The 17,623-nt window shown below is 39.1% G+C and overlaps 1 protein-coding gene and 1 long non-coding RNA gene across 2 annotated transcripts; one reads left to right on the top strand and one right to left on the bottom strand.

Annotated features, from left to right (window-relative positions):
* Positions 1–3,733: 3,733 nt before the first annotated feature.
* On the bottom strand, positions 3,734–6,501 carry LOC143890188 (uncharacterized). Its single transcript, XR_013255140.1, has 2 exons — positions 6,346–6,501; positions 3,734–4,191 (listed from the first exon to the last, which is right to left on the bottom strand). It is a non-coding gene; the product is annotated as an uncharacterized LOC143890188 (long non-coding RNA).
* A 6,266-nt stretch (positions 6,502–12,767) lies between these two features.
* LOC143889217 (uncharacterized) lies at positions 12,768–14,978 on the top strand. Its single transcript, XM_077393399.1, has 2 exons — positions 12,768–13,262; positions 13,699–14,978. Exon 2 carries the CDS (start codon positions 13,701–13,703, stop codon positions 14,976–14,978), a length of 1,278 nt encoding a protein of 425 aa, XP_077249514.1. The 5' UTR covers positions 12,768–13,262; positions 13,699–13,700.
* The last annotated feature ends 2,645 nt before the right edge of the window (positions 14,979–17,623 follow it).

Raw genomic sequence — 17,623 nt, 5'->3', positions numbered from 1 at the left:
ATTTACCAAACTTCGGTAATTTTGGCAAAGTTTTTGATAAAATATTAATTTCTCATTTCTTTTAAGAATTTCAGCTGAAATTACCAGAATTTCGGTAATTTGGGCCCAAAAAACCGACATTTCGAGCGCTTCTACAGAATTTTGGCCAAAATTTCGGTTTCAGTGAGAACCGAAATTACCCCCAAATCCGAAATTTGAAACCTTGGTTGTTTCACAGTTTTGAATATAAATACCACAACATCCCCAAAACAAAGTTCAGTTCCTTTTCTCCAATAAAGTTTTTAAAATAACAAAATTAGTTTGCTCCTATTCCTATATAGAAAATTTTTGGTGTGTGTGCTACTTAGGTTGGGCTGTTGGAGTTCAAAAACTGAATGGTTTAGTACTTTAGTTATTTGAACAAGATAGGCTCCACTGTATTAAAAAATACATTGGGCCCACCTTGTTGGAAGTTCCAAAGTACTGATCGTTTGTTGCAGAAACGCCTTTGAACTAGCAAGTTTTTAGCGTTTTTGTACACACATTTGGAAATCCAATTAGCAAGTTTAGCTGCGTGTGACTGATGAGGAATTATTAAGTAAGTAGGTCCCATTTACAACGTGAAAGGGAGTGTTGAAGTATAAAAATGATCACATAACACCAACTCTAACGGCTTAAGCTTTTAGAGTAACTAGTAAAAGTGCACGTGCAACGCACGTGGGACTAAGGTATTTTACATGACAAACTGCTATTCATCAATTTTCAGAAAACATGCAAACTTCCCCAAATGAAAAGCCACAAAAGATGAATGAGAAGTCATGCTACCATTAAAACATCATCCAAATCAAATTCCAACCAACCAAGATGACGAACTAAAGCCATGTTGAAGAAGGAAAAAAAACTCATCCTATTCAACTTCTGTGTGTCTTAATGAAAAAATTCCTAATAAAACTTGGATCCGCCTGGAATCCAATGCTCTACGTGGGCTTTCTTTCTCAAGCATCAAGCATGTAATGCTTGAGTTACCTCATAGGCTCAGACAATGGCCCATAATAATTAAGAGGGAAGCCAATACAATAAAAGATATTTTGCCCACTTCATGTCCCTGATTAGTTTGGTCTGGAACATCAGATGAGTGTTATTTATGTGCTATTTCATCTTCAAGGTAGAGCCCACAATTTTAATCGCTCCAATCATGCTGATATAATGCAATTAACCTAAACATGATGTCTCACAAGTCTCTTAAAAAGTCTCATCTCATAAAAAGAAAATGATTCTGCAAAACCCTTTATTTGCACACAATCTAGAAGGAGATATCTGAGGAATGCAATTCCATTAAAGTGAAAATATAAAAGATTTATTGGAGGCAGACCAAAAATAGAAGAGCTTTATGTCGTGTAAACTTTGACAACTCAATATGATGACCATTCACAAAGATCACTCTTCGTAGGACCTGATTATAGGGATGTTACAGCTTTGTTTTAAAACATAATTTTTCTCAAAAAACCTTTCTTGTAGACCCAGGAAGAATCAATTCTAATTTTACAAATACAATGATGGTCATTCACAAAAAATGGCATTTCTTAAACCGGTCCCGATAGAGGAAATGAAACCAATATCCTCTATATAATTGTGTCCCACAAAAATAATGTGTTGGTGTGATGTATACCGCCACAAAAATACTTAGCAGTTGTGAAAAACATATGGGCTGTAAGGAATTCAATAAGGAAAAGAAACATCAAAAGTAAAAAAGAAAGAAATTTCCAACGTTTACCGGTCATTCATGAAACAAAATGTGTCTTTACACTAACCCTGCTTAGAGAAGTACAACTTCATTTCTATCACACCATTAGAGTAACCACTGAAGTTACTGCCTGAAAAGTGCACAGAAGAATATTACTGTAAGCATGAGAGTTGGGGGCAGATCATTGGTTACACTTAATGAACACTCTCATCAAGTACAAGCAAGTATCATCAACTACAAGCAAAAAAACCTTCTCTTTAAACCAACAACATTTGAAATGTATTAATAAATCAACAAAATAGAGAGCAGTTACAAGTTGTAAGCCATTTCTTTTGCAGGTTCCCTCTTCCTTCAATGCCGACCCCTACTCATTTCTGGGTTTAGAACACCTCTCCCTCTAACTTCACAGGAGTTAGAGGTTGTAAGCAATTTCGTTTGAAAGTTCCCTCTTCCTTCAATGCCAACCCCTACTCATTTCTGGGGTTAGAATACCTCTCCCTCTTAACTTCAGAGCTTGTTGTTCACAAGACGGAAAAAGAAGCAAATGATAGAAAGATGCATTAGAGCTATTAAAAAAAGTGATATGCCATCATCATTAGTAAATTCCCTTTCTCACATGCAATAGGCAACACACTAATGGAAATGCCCCCATGTAGCCTTCGTCAAATCGGTTGAGTCATTTCTTTTGAAAGTTCCCTCTTCCTTCAATGCCAACCTCTACTCATCATTAAAACCCACTTCATGAGCACGCCTTTGACAATCTTTCGTCCACAAAATATAGTGCATCTGAATCAGTGGATCAGATACATTTCTTGGTAACCAAACACAGCTTGATGGAAAGTATTTTCCACATATACATTTCTTGGTAACCAAACACATCTTGATGGAAAGTATTTTACACATCTTGATGGAAAGTATTTTCCACATTAGGCCATCCTGGTGGCTTTTCCAATTGGTGGTTTCAAACTTCACCTAGGAAGCGCAGGGAACAGTAGGGGCCAAATCTCCGTGAACACAAAATTCGGATTCCATTCCCTCATCTAGTTTATTCTGATCTTACACAACTCAAGATGGACTCTTGAGCAATTCTAATCCTCTCGCAATGTGGATTGAAGTTGAAGTGCAGCAATCTGGATCCCAAAACTCTGCCCACAAATCTCAATTTCTGCTCTTCCCAGATCTTCTAAAATATTTTTCTGAGACGTGATCAAAGTTGCCAAATTATCTAACTCCAAATCGGGTTGAAGTTGAAGTTCAGCAATCTGAACCCCAAAACTCTGCCCACAAATCTCAAATCCTGCTCTTCCCAGATCTTCTAAAATATTTTTCTGAGATGTGATCAAAGTTGCCAAATTATCTAACTCCAAATCATGAGTTCGATAATTTTCTTCATACGGCCTCAATTGACGGGAGGCGTGGCTATAACCTTCTCGTTCTGCATCAATACACAACCGAGTTCTTTCTTTGAAGCATCACTATAAATAGTGAATCATACTCCGTTAACAGGCAGAGTTAGGATGGGAGCTATAACTAAGCCTTGCCTTAGTTGCATTTAGTAAAACTTATGGTATGAACTTGCATTGTGATATGAGTAACATGAGACTTTAAAGATGGGCTGAAAGACAAAGTACATTTCAATGGTAATAGATGGATCCCTAAAAGTAGATGAGGAAAAGACCAAGGATTGCGATTAGCTTCCATCTCTAGAAAAGAAAATCATGCAACACTTACGCTAAAAAACTAATGTTGTTGAATTTAAGATATAAAATTCTTAAAAAGAAAAAAGAAAATCTAAAACTACCCGACCGTAATTCGCTGGGAAAAAACCAAAGTTGTTCCTAAAACTTGAAATTAGGTGAAATCAAGAACATTTGCATTTGGCAAATGATAATTGATATGTTATCAGGCGGATGAAGAATGGTTGTGGAAATTAAGAGTATTTGAAGCAAAAATTGCAGAGGCTCTCCGCAGATGCCATATTTTGGAAGGTAAAATGAACATATAGAAAAATAGAAAAATATGCAGAATCAATTAATGATTTTTTGGTAACTTTGAAATATATCAATTGCATTTGCAATTATAGGGTAAGAGACCATGAACAGGTTTTCAGTTACCATTGCTCCATATGCATGGTTTTAAGATCACTGTTCATTTGTATGATCCCATCGCTAGTATGAGAATCAATTGAGATGAAATGGGACTGGCTTTGAGTCTTGCTTAAGCTCTACACAAGTACCTCCTCCCTTTTAAAGCATGTATTATGCTTCAGTTTACACAAGAGGAAGAACATTATGAAGAGTCCATATATTCTGAAAAAGAAATTGACTCTCTACGGTATAAACCACAAAGGTAAAGTAAAAGTTGCAAACCTCTCGCCTTATACAGCAAGAACACCTACCATGACCTCACTATATCCAGCAATAAACTTTGTAGCAGTGGATCACATTATCTTCAGTGCATCACGTTATCTGCAGAAATAAATGAAACATTCAGAACTAAATACTAAATGTTGAAGTATGTCATATTTTTAGTTTTAGAATTCAGTAATTTTATACATGACAAAGTAATATATAAGCACTGAAGCACTGAGCATCTAATACTCACCGTTCTCATCTCATCAAAGGTGGCACAAAATATATTGAGAAACAAAAGAATAACACATGCGAACTGGTGTTGATAATAACCCCACCTAAAGCCCATTATGTGAGTGATACGAATTATACAAAAATCAATTAATCACCTAGTAGATTTATTGCTATATTATCTCTAAATTCAAAATAAATAAAGCAAAAATTCGGATATCAAATGCCACAAAATATAAAAGTAAAAACCAATTTTGAATTTTCTTAGATGATAAATCAGTCACCCAAAACCATTTCAATATGTTGATACATGGGGACATTCAAACCGGCGAGGGAGAAAGAGGGCTGTGTTAAGGGTTAGAAAAGGAAGCCCCACAACGACGAGCAACCTTTCACATTACCTGTGATAATAATCCAACCAAAATTACCATAACACTTGGTAGATATTTAAGTACGTAAGGTAACATACTTTTAGTGTCAGAGAGATTTTTCCTACAAAGAAATCTGCTCAGTAATATGGATACATAGTGCAGGAAAATGTGTAGGCCTAAAACTCATTTGGTCAGTACATTCTTTCATCAATTGAAATATGTACATAGAATCAATAAATCAGATTTGAAAGTTTGAGTTATATGGGAGAATTGCATATGCATGATTCTTTATCTATGCAATCCCAAGTTGATCCCGGTCATCTTAACCGCACAAATAAAAAGATGAAATAAGAGAATCCAAAACCTAAAAGATGTTCATTAAACATTAACCTTAAATAAGAAGAGAATCTAATATCTGAAAGAGGTTCATTCAACATGTCTATAAACATTAAGTCGCCTAAATATATTAAACCTTAAGAGGAAAATGATTGTTTTGCTTGAGTACTTAACATCTGTAAAGCCTCATTAATAAAAGAATGATAACTGTCGGAACAAAAACACGTTGAAAGTTTCTCATGAGAATCGAAAACAAAGATGTTGCACATCATAGAATTGCATGAATGCCTATATCATCCCACAACTGAGTGTAGCTACAAAACTTCCAAACATGCCTAATTTCATACGATATCTACATCTTATAATTAGAAGGGAAAAAAGGTCGAAAGTTGAAACCCATGGAAAAGAAAGATTAATAGAAAAGATAACGGGGTTGCATATTGCATTGGCTTTGATGATAGGATAAAGGGTGGTAATATCAAATTGTAGCCTTTTCAATTTACATCTCATATGTTTCATGGAAGAAAGAAGACATAGATGGAAAGGAAAGTAGCATCTGCTGATGAGTATTCTTTTGACTCAGATGAAGAATTGGGGCCTAATCATCTTTTATATTGCTGAAACAGAGGAAAAAAAGAGAGGAATTATAATTTTCTATACAATTCACCTTATACAACCGTTAAAACAAATTCAAGAAAGTTCTTGCAACAAGAGGGGAAAAAAAGAATATATCATTTTCCTAAAAGAACAAAATATATTGGATGCCCACTTTGTATATATTGGATTGAAATTTCAAAAACTAAAGTAATTTCCCTTGCAATTTTAATTTTAAAACTGTTGAAAGAAACCCAATCTTTTCCTTACTGATTCCATCCAAGAAAGAACAGAGCTCAAGTACTCAAATAAAGGAGCCAAATATATCAAAAACCCACCAACCCGTATACATCTGGAATGAAAATTCAAAAACCAAAGCAATTTCTTTTTTTACCCAACTTCTAAAAAATCTAAAAAAAACCAACGCTATAAATATTATGCAGCAAAAGAAAGTAAATACATAATGAAAAAGAATTATAGATGATATCCTGTGCTACAAGTTAAACAGATTCAGGTGTAATAAAACATCATTACATGTTTTGATGGAAGAAAGACAAAAGGGATTTCAAAGCATCTATTTTGAAATAAAAAAAACCCTAGAGAGGGAGAGAGACCAAGAGAGAAAGAGAGACAGAGAGACCGAGACAGAGAGGGAGAGAGATTGAGCGAGAGGGAGGGATTGAAAAGGAAAAAAAATCCTAGAGAGAGAGAGAGAGAGAGAGAGAGAGAGAGAGCATACCTGGAAAAATATGTGGGAAAATTGCCGAACCCATGATATAGGAGAAACCCAGAAGGGAGAAAGTAAAGAGGAATGACATTTTGAAATAATGAAATGAAACGATGATATTGAAGGCAGACTAAAATACGCATGCTAGACAGTTGGCGAGATATAGATTAAAATTATAGACACGTATTGGATGACAGAGAAACCAAGAGCAAGCACAGGGAAACAACAGACCATGATAACACGTGGCTTACATGCCGCAAGTTTTCGCACGTGGCTTCCCAGGCAAAGCAACAACAAAAATGGCGAAATTGCCCTACAAAGATCGGGACATATGAGGAAGATTTACAAAACAAGGGCAGGGAATTAATGCAAAAGTTGGTTGACGAACTTCTGTTGGTTTACGCTTTTAGAATAGTAAGGATTGGTTATTTCCATGGTTTTAAATTTTGGCTGAAATCCAAAATTTTGGTGTACTTGCATCTACATATGTCCTCAAGCTCAAATCTCTAACTAATCACACCCACGCCAAAGGCAATAATATTCCCGTACTTGAATGCTATTGATCACTAAACAACATTTTCACCTCAAATCTCTAACTAATCACACTTCTTTTCTCTTTCAATTGCCACTTTTATGCAAAGAAAAAACACCTGTCAACTAGCTAGTTTTTTGTCCATTTTCTCCACTGAGCCTTAGATAAGTCATGTAGTTTGGAAAAAAAAAATGAAACAAGAGCTCATGAGTCCTTGTAGACCACGGCATAAGAAAAGTAATCACGCAGAGGAAAGTATGAGTGAAGTGGCCCTACAAATTAGACTAATAGTATGATTCCAATCCTCACCCAAGTAAATACAAACAGGGTGCATTATGAGATATTTCTGGGAATTAAGGAAGAACAGGGCTCCTTCTCTTGATTCCTTGGGTCTCTCCTCATCTATCAAGGCCCACCGAGAGAGCTCACGTCATTCTCTTCATTGTTACATTACATTCTAGAAATCTACATAGACATAACCTAGGCCCAAAAATTATATGGCTAGGATCATACAACAGGGCTTCACTGCGATTTTTTGGTGTACTTGCATCTACATATGTCCTCAAGCTCTTCACGGTAAAACACAGCGTGAGGTGAGCTTAGAAGATAAGCTTATGTCGTGAATGATCATGAAGAAGATAAGACTACGGTTCTTACACGCTTAGAAAAATATGAGTGGGGGTCACATTAATTATCTGGTACACGAATAGATGTGGTACACAATTATTCCCCTCTTCACTCTACTTTTCTGCTTTGTGATGCTTTCTTGCCGCTCAACATCAGCAAATTCAGTAGAAGCAGAGGCTCTCCTCGGTTGGAAAGCTAGCCTCCTTAACCAGCTCCTCTCAATTCATGGTCACTTCACAATGCCACCAATAAAAGCCCATGCAATTGGAGGGGAATAGCATGTAACCAGGAAGGAAGTGTCACACAAATAAACCTAACAGGTGTAGGTTTGCAAGGTAAGCTCTATAACTTCAAATTCTCTTCCTTTCCAAAACTCACCAATCTTGATCTTAGCAACAACGCACTCTTTGGAACAATTCCTTCCACATTAGGAAACTTGTCCAACCTTGCCATGTTGTACCTCCACCATAATAAGCTCTCTGGCCCCATCCCTGAAGAAATAGGATATTTGAAAATTTTGGTTCAACTGCCCGTCTCCTATAACATTCTAGTAGGTTCCATTCCTTCAACAATAGGAAACTTGACCAACATTGTCACGTTGTACCTCAACAACAATAATCTCTCCGGCCCCATTCCTGAGGAAATAGGATATTTGAAAAATATGGGTGATCTGGCTATGTCCGATAACATTCTAACGGGCTCCATTCCTTCCACAATAGGAAACTTGACCAACATTGTCAAGTTGTACGTCAACAACAATAATCCATCTGGCCCCATCCTTGAAGAAATAGGATATTTGAAAAATATGGCTGATATGGTAATGTTAGATAACATTCTAACATGTTCCATTCCTTCTGCAATAGGAAACTTGAACAACCTTATCACGTTGTAGCTCCACAGCAATAATCTCTTTGGCCCTACCCCTGAAGAAATAGGATATTTGAAAAATATGGCATATCGGGCAGTGTCCTTTAACATTCTAACAGGTTGCATTCCTTCCACAATAGGAAACTTGACAAACCTTGTGACGTTTTACCTCCGCCGTAATAACCTCTCTGGCACCATCCCTGAAGAAATAGGATATTTGAAAAATATGGCTGATCTGGAGATGTCCTATAACATTCTAACGGGTTCCATTCCTTCCACAATAGGAAACTTGACCAACATTGTCACGTTGTACGTCAACAACAATAATCCATCTGGCCCCATCCTTGAAGAAATAGGATATTTGAAAAATATGGCTGATATGGTAATGTTAGATAACATTCTAACAGGTTCCATTCCTTCTGCAATAGGAAACTTGAACAACCTTATCACGTTGTAGCTCCACAGCAATAATCTCTTTGGCCCTACCCCTGAAGAAATAGGATATTTGAAAAATATGGCATATCGGGCAGTGTCCTTTAACATTCTAACAGGTTGCATTCCTTCCACAATAGGAAACTTGACCAACCTTGTCACGTTGCACCTCAACCACAATAAGCTCTCTGGCTCCATCCCTGAACAAATAGGATATTTGAAAAATATGACATTTCTGCAAATGTCCTATAACCTTCTTAATGGTGCAATTCTGGCCTCTTTGGGTGATCTTAAAACGCTAGCCTTTCTAACTGTATCTCACAATCAACTTTCGGGTCCCATCCCAAAAAGCTGGTCAAACTGCACGTCCTTAACCGGTGTTTATATCCAAAGAAACTAGTTCTCCGGAAATATGTCCGAAGACTTTGGAGTTTGGCCAAATCCAACATATATTGACTTCAGCCACAACCGTTTGTCTGGTGAACTCTCTCCAAGTTGGGGCAAGTGTAAAGGTTTGACAACTTTAAAATTCTCAGGGAACTTGATAGCTGGTAAAATACCACCGGAGTTTGGGCAGTTGATTCAACTAGAACTACTAGACCTTTCTTCAAACCTTTGTGTTGGAGAGATTCCAAAGGATTTGTAGATCTTGGACCTATCAGCAAACAAACTAAGTGGAACGATACCAGAACAACTAGAAGATTACTCGAAATTGCATTCTTTGAACTTAAGCAGAAATCATTTGAATGGAAGCCTTCCAATTCAAGTTGGCAATCTAGCAGAGCTGCAAATTATGCTAGATCTTAGTTGTAACATGCTTACAGGAGAAATATCGCCCCAACTACAAAAATTACACATGCTGGAAGTCTTAAATCTATCCCACAACAAGCTTTCTGGGTCAATTCCATCTTCTCTAGAAAATATGCTCAGCTTGACATCGATTGATTTATCATACAATAATTTGGTGGGTAGCCTTCCTAACAACAAAGCCTTCCAACAAGGGACATTTCTCGGCAACAAAGGTTTATGCGGCAAAGCACAAGGTTTGCAACCATGCAATTCCACGCCAGAGAATAATGGTGAACCAAAAAAGAGACACAACGTTATCAAATTGATCCTTCTTTCTCTTTTGAGCGCACTATTCCTTCTACTTCTAGTTTTTGGCATTTCTTCCATTTTTTGCCGTAGAACAAGAAATGCAAAGGAAGAGATAAATGAAAGGAATAAAGACCTATTTTCGATATGGAATTGGGATGTGTGTATTTCTTATGAAGATATCATTGACGCGACGGAGGATTTTGATGACAAATATTGCATTGGGGAAGGCGGATATGGGAGAGTTTACAAAGCATCTCTGTCAACAGGGCAAACAGTAGCTGTAAAAAAATTTCACAAATTGGAAGATGGTGAGCAAATTGATCTGAGAAGTTTCAGAAATGAGGTACGTGCATTAACAACAATCCGTCACCGAAATGTTGTCAAGCTTTACGGGTTTTGTTCCCATCGTCAATGTAAGTTTCTCATTTATGAGTATATGGAAAGAGGAAATTTGGCTAATATCCTAAGCAGTGAGGAAGGGGTGATGGAGTTCGATTGGGTGTGTAATACCCGGTCCCAAGTATTTGGGTAATTATCCTTATCAAAGTGAACATATGATTTTTTTTTTATAATTGGTGTCATTATAAAAAATTAAGCCAAGATTAATTGTTAGAAATGGGTGTTAGTATCAAATAAAAGTTGTGAATTTTCTTTGATATGGGTAATAATATCAAATGGACTAAAGTTAAATTAGGAATCAAATATGCAATCATTTTCAATATTCAATCATAAGGTAACAATCATGTGCTATTATCATCAATGACTAAAGTTAAATTAGGAATCAAATATGCAATCATTTTCAATATTCTATCTTAAGATAGCAATCATTTCAATATTGAAAAAGAAAGAAATGTGTGGGATGTTTGGAACCTTACGAGACTACAACCTTCTTCTTTTTTTTTTCTCTCCACTCTCTTCCTCTCATTGGATGAAGGTTAGTTGGTTAAATTAGGAATCAAATATGCAATCATTTTCAATATTTTATCTTAAGGTAGCAATCATTTCAATATTGAAAAAGAAAGAAATGTGTAGGATGTTTGGAACCTTGCGAGGCTACAACCTTTTCTCTCCACTCTACAACCTTTTCTCTCCACTCTCTTCTCTACAACTTTCTCACCACAACCTTTTCTCTCCACTCTCTTGCCTACAACTTTTTCTCTCCACTCTCTTCTCTCATTGGATGAAGGTTAGTTGTTGTGGGATTTAGAAAGGGGTGGTGTTGATGAAGGTTAGTAGTTGTGGGCTTTAGAAAGGGGTGGTGTTGATGAAGATTAGTTGTTGTGGGCTTTAGAAAGGGGTGGTGTTGATGAAGGTTAGTTGTTGTGGGCTTTAGAAAGAAGAAATATAGGTGTTGGATGTAGTTGTTGTGGGCTTTAGAAAGAAGAAATATAGGTGTTGGATGTAGTTGTTGTGGGCTTTAGAAAGAGGGAATATAGGTGGTGTTTGAGGCCATTGAGATGCTTGTAACTCTCCTACATTGGGATGCTTGTAACTCTCCTACAAGACCAAGTTCTACACCACTTTAGAACCATTGCAAAACAGTCCTAGAAACCTCTGCAAATTGCTATTGCTGCCGGTAAATAAACTACTTTCCACCATCTTGTTGCCATAACCTTGTGTCCAAGAATCAAGGCCTACAAGACCTCATATTCCATCACATATGTCTTGAAATCAACTACGGTTGGGTGGATCTTCATCACGAATAATTGCCAAAATTCTGTAAGTTCATATTCTTGTCTTGAGATCAACTACGGTTGGGTGGATCTTCATCACGAATAATTGCCAAAATTCTGTAAGTTCATATTCTTACTCAGTCACCTTCTAGTTTCAGCTTTGCAAATTCCCTTCCTTGACAAGAACAAAAAGGAGGAAAAGAGTAGTCTTAATTAAATAAATTTGGTTGAGCAAATGGGATTGGAGTTTAGGTGCGAATAAATTTGGTTGAGCAAATGGGATTGGAGTTTAGGTGCGATGTGTTAGAAATGAGTTTTTAGAGCCGTCCTAATTTCTTTTCTTTTTAGAGGCACAATCAAATATGAAATCTTATTTAATAGGGACTGTTACACATTAGGATAGTTAAATGACCTTGGTTTACTTACTAATGTGAAGGGGAAAAAGAGGAGTTTTTGTCAACGTCAACGTCGTCCTAGAGAAAACAAAACAAAGTCAGAAATTCGTGCAAGAGGTAGGTGATCCTACCCTATGTCAGTGTATTATCAAATATTTACATTAGCTAAGTTGAAAGCTTTCTATTTCAATTTTTGCATATCTACTTTGACTTGGAACTTGTTTTGGAGAAGATTCTTACTGACCTTTTTTTTTAGTATGTCATTTTACATAGTTGAATATCATTATGCATGGTAACTTTTTTAGTCTTGAAATGTTTTCATTCCTATACATAAAAAGCTTTATGAAGAACATGATTTTGAAAACTAGAATTCATGAAGCAACAATTTGAAAAGCACTTTGTTTACGATATGGATTTGATATGGTCATGAAGCAACAATTTGAAAAGCACTTTGTTTACGATATGGATTTGATATGGATTTCATAGATTTGAAATGGGGGAAGTCCCCTATGGCTTGAAGCGTTTACAAATTTATGGCATGGTATTGCAAACATTAAAATTGCTTCTCTCTATAAATGTATACTTGTATGCAGTCTTGGTATGGAATGGATTCCACCAGTAAGGTTGATCTCTGGTGGGGATCTAGTGCCCAACCTACCAGTGGGTGAGTACACTGGACGTGATCACGTAGACCGGTCAAATTTTATCTACCCGTAAGGTTGATCTCGGGCGGCCAGTAGGGAGTCCTCTGGCTATTGATAATATGACATTGCACTTTTGGACCTGTGAGTCCTGCGAACGAGTGTTCGCCTTGGGTTACGCTACTTGCCAATAAGGTTGGAAATTGGCCACAGAGAAGACTGTTATGTTTGAAAATATATTACTGTTAAGTATTTGATTTCCAAGTGGAAAAATGCAAAATCAAGTGTTTGAAAATATATATTCTTGTCATTGATTTCCAAGTGAAAAACTGCATAACCGAGTGGTTGGAACTGTTTTGTAAAAACATGTATTTTTCTTATATAGCTTATGTAGAAATGATCTTTTTAATTCTTATCAATTTCTGCATTGGCTAAATTTTATGGCATGCTACGTCTTTTCCGCACAAGTTTGTTTTTGGTTTTCCTATTAGCTGGCTTGGATTTGGAAAACCGGCTGGGCTGTTAGCTCATTATGTGGTTTAACAAATTTCAGATACAGAGGAGCGGCAGTAGATTTGCTGAGATCAGGCACTTGGATTGGAGCCTAGGAGATTTGTTCTTTATTTCATTGTTCCAATTTAGAAACCTTTGATATTTTATTAAGGTGATTGTCTTGAAATAATTATTGTTGGATTTAGACTTATGGACCTAATCTATATTTGTATTTCATTATGAGACTAAAATTTCCGCATTTATTAGTTACTCTGATTGTTGAGAATAGTTGATCGAAAAAGGAGCCTTGCATGCTTGTGGGGGCGACCCTATGGGCGTGCGGCGGCTGTCACGTGCGCCTTACCTAGAATTATGGGTTCGGGGCGTGACAGTAAAGTGGTATCAAAGCAATAGGTTTAAGAACCGGTAGGACCTTAGGCAAAGGCAAATTGTATTTTTACTACAGGACCTTAGGCAAAGGCAAATTGTATTTTTACTACTTAGGTAAAGGCAAATTGTATTTTTACAATTTTTACTACTTACCTTCCGATTAGATGTAGGTATTTTATAATCTAGAGCCTTACTAGTGTTTGCTATTGTTGGGATAGGTATGGCTCGTACCAAGAGAATGACTGACCTTGCTCGTAGCACGACCCGACTTCAGCGAAACCCTATACCGGCTCCAGTGCAGCCAAATCAGGCGCAAGAGGAGGAGCCTCCCACCCCTATCATCCATACTGCAGAGGGAGGGACTCATCAGGAAGAGCAAGGGTTACCCCGATTAGAGCGGATGATGGAGACTTTGGTTGGGGTGGTGACCCAACAGCAGCAGCAGCCTCAGCATCATCCGCCACAGGTCGAGCCTCGTCAGCAGAATAGGATGACCGAGTTTCGGAGGATGGCCAATACATTTGGAGGGACCACTGATCCTCTCGTGGCTGATGAATGGTTGCAAGAGACCGAGAAAATCTTTGAATTTCTGGGGATGGCAGCGCCGGACAAAGTAGTAGCTGCCACGTTCATGCTTAGAGGAAGTGCAGATGCTTGGTGGAAGATGGAGAAGCGTGTCAGGGGGAGCGCTATCATTGCATGGGATGAATTCTCTACAGCTTTCTATGACAAATATTTTCCTGATAGTGTGAGGATTCTTAAGGAAAATGATTTTTTCAATTTAAAGCAAGGGAACAGATCTGTCATAGATTATGAGGCAGAGTTTACGAGATTGGGGATGTTTGCACCCATATCGGTCATGGAGGACGACGGGCTTCTTGCTCGCCGTTTCCAAGACGGACTCAGGGAGCCTATCAGGCATCGAGTAAAAGATTTCCAGCTTAAAACCTATGCAGATGTGTTGAGTAAGGCTTTACAGGTTGAGGAAGGAGTCATCAGGTCCCAACAGCATAGGGACCAGCAGAAGAAGAGATTCAGGGCAGGAGGTCAGCAGGATGGCCAGATTTCAGGAGAGCCATCTAAGAGGCCTAATTCCTACCGCCAGGGAGGTGGATCACAGCAGAGGTCAGGCGACCATCGCCCGCAGCATCAGAGTGCTGGTCAGAGGTCTAGCTTGTGTGCCAAATGCAAGAAACATCATGCAGAAAAGGATTGCCCATGGATCACTGGGGCATGTTTTGAGTGTGGCCAGTTGGGTCACAAGGTAGCAGATTGTCCTCGGAAGAGAAATTTTCAGTTTTCAGGAGCACCCCCAGCAGCGCGAGTTCCGCCCACAGGAGAGAATCGGGCACCTCCAGCGGTGCGAGTCCCGCCCACAGGAGAGAATCAGGCATGGAATAAGAAGCAGAGGATCCCAAGCCGAGTCTATGCACTAACCGAGCAGGACGCTATGGCCTCTAATGCAGTGGTGACAGGTATGTCATTAGTTAGTTGTTGATATTCTTATTCATATAAATGTCTATAAAATTTCAACGTATTGCATTTTGATGTTTGCTTAGTTAATAGTGGGAATAGGTTAACCTATGTTTGCTTAGTTAATAGTGGGAATGGGTTAACCTATGACAGGTACCCTTCCAATAGCTTCGGTCTATGCATGTGTATTATTTGATTCGGGTGCCTCACATTCTTTTATATCATCCCGGTTTGTTGTGAAGCATGGATTAGTTCATGAGCCTTTAGATGTAGAGTTATGTGTAGACACACCTGTAGGAGGTAGCCTGATTACCGACAGGATTTGCAAGTCGTGTGCAGTGAAGATCGGTGACAGGGAGTTACCCGCTGATTTGGTAGTCTTGGAGATGAAGGATTTTGATGTTATTCTTGGGATGGATTGGCTGGCTGCTAATCATGCCAGCCTAGACTGTCACAGTAAGTTAGTGACTTTTCAGATGCCAGGACAGCGAAGGTTCAGTTTTATTGGTAGTCCTGGTGGTGCGCCCACCCAAATCATTTCGGCTTGCAAGGCTAGCAGATTGTTAAGGAAGGGTTGTGAGGGATTTCTTGCCTCTATATCAGAAGTCAGTCAGGAGGCCCTCAGGCTAGAGGACATCACAATTGTACGAGACTTCCCTGATGTATTCCCTGAAGACTTGCCGGGGTTGCCTCCAGATAGAGAGATCGAATTCTCCATTGATCTTGTACCTAGCACGGGTCCCATTTCTAAGGCTCCCTATCGAATGGCTCCAGTAGAGCTTAAGGAGTTGAGTGGGCAGTTGCAAGAACTTCTTGATAAGGGGTTGATCAGACCTAGTGTTTCTCCTTGGGGTGCACCAGTGCTATTTGTGAAGAAGAAAGATGGGAGTATGCGGTTGTGCATCGATTATAGAGAGCTAAACAAGGTAACTGTGAGAAATAAGTATCCATTGCCCAGGATCGAGGATCTATTTGATCAGTTACAGGGGTCTAAAGTATTCTCTAAGATCGATCTTCGCTCGGGTTACCATCAGTTGAAGATCAAGCCAGAAGATGTGCCCAAGTCAGCTTTCAGGACTAGATATGGACACTACGAGTTCTTAGTGTTGCCATTTGGTTTGACTAACGCACCCGCGGCATTTATGGATTTGATGAATAGGGTGTTCAAGCCATTCTTAGACAGATTTGTAGTAGTGTTCATAGATGACATCCTAATCTACTCAAAGAGCCATGAAGAGCATGAAAATCACTTAAGGCAGGTGTTGCAGGTATTGAGAGCAGAGCAGCTATATGCGAAATTCAAGAAGTGTGAGTTTTGGCTTGATAGAGTGGCTTTTCTGGGGCATGTGATTTCTAAGGATGGAGTGTCTGTGGACCCCCAAAAGATTGAGGCCGTAGTGGATTGGAGCAGGCCGTCTAATGTCGCCGAAATTCGCAGTTTCTTAGGTCTGGCGGGATATTACAGGAAATTCGTAGAGGGATTTTCACGGATTGCCGTACCACTGACCCGTCTAACGCATAAGGGAACCAAGTTTGAATGGTCTGATAAGTGCGAGGAGAGCTTCCAAGAGTTGAAACGAAGGTTAGTATCGGCCCCAATCCTCACTATACCATCTGAGAGTGGATGGCAGCGCCGGACAAAGTAGTAGCTGCCACGTTCATGCTTAGAGGAAGTGCAGATGCTTGGTGGAAGATGGAGAAGCGTGTCAGGGGGAGCGCTATCATTGCATGGGATGAATTCTCTACAGCTTTCTATGACAAATATTTTCCTGATAGTGTGAGGATTCTTAAGGAAAATGATTTTTTCAATTTAAAGCAAGGGAACAGATCTGTCATAGATTATGAGGCAGAGTTTACGAGATTGGGGATGTTTGCACCCATATCGGTCATGGAGGACGACGGGCTTCTTGCTCGCCGTTTCCAAGACGGACTCAGGGAGCCTATCAGGCATCGAGTAAAAGATTTCCAGCTTAAAACCTATGCAGATGTGTTGAGTAAGGCTTTACAGGTTGAGGAAGGAGTCATCAGGTCCCAACAGCATAGGGACCAGCAGAAGAAGAGATTCAGGGCAGGAGGTCAGCAGGATGGCCAGATTTCAGGAGAGCCATCTAAGAGGCCTAATTCCTACCGCCAGGGAGGTGGATCACAGCAGAGGTCAGGCGACCATCGCCCGCAGCATCAGAGTGCTGGTCAGAGGTCTAGCTTGTGTGCCAAATGCAAGAAACATCATGCAGAAAAGGATTGCCCATGGATCACTGGGGCATGTTTTGAGTGTGGCCAGTTGGGTCACAAGGTAGCAGATTGTCCTCGGAAGAGAAATTTTCAGTTTTCAGGAGCACCCCCAGCAGCGCGAGTTCCGCCCACAGGAGAGAATCGGGCACCTCCAGCGGTGCGAGTCCCGCCCACAGGAGAGAATCAGGCATGGAATAAGAAGCAGAGGATCCCAAGCCGAGTCTATGCACTAACCGAGCAGGACGCTATGGCCTCTAATGCAGTGGTGACAGGTATGTCATTAGTTAGTTGTTGATATTCTTATTCATATAAATGTCTATAAAATTTCAACGTATTGCATTTTGATGTTTGCTTAGTTAATAGTGGGAATAGGTTAACCTATGTTTGCTTAGTTAATAGTGGGAATGGGTTAACCTATGACAGGTACCCTTCCAATAG

Source organism: Tasmannia lanceolata, unplaced genomic scaffold, assembly GCF_043159265.1.
Source record: "Tasmannia lanceolata isolate RefF3 unplaced genomic scaffold, GAP_Taslan_0.1 ptg000013l, whole genome shotgun sequence".
NCBI lineage: Eukaryota > Viridiplantae > Streptophyta > Magnoliopsida > Canellales > Winteraceae > Tasmannia > Tasmannia lanceolata.
The sequence above is the reverse complement of the archived record's forward strand: the minus strand, read 5'-3'. Positions and strand labels throughout refer to the sequence as shown.

Bases quoted from the DNA above. Each gene is read 5' to 3' on its own strand.
- LOC143889217 (XM_077393399.1), top strand. From the start codon at position 13,701: ATGGCTCGTACCAAGAGAATGACTGACCTTGCTCGTAGCACGACCCGA.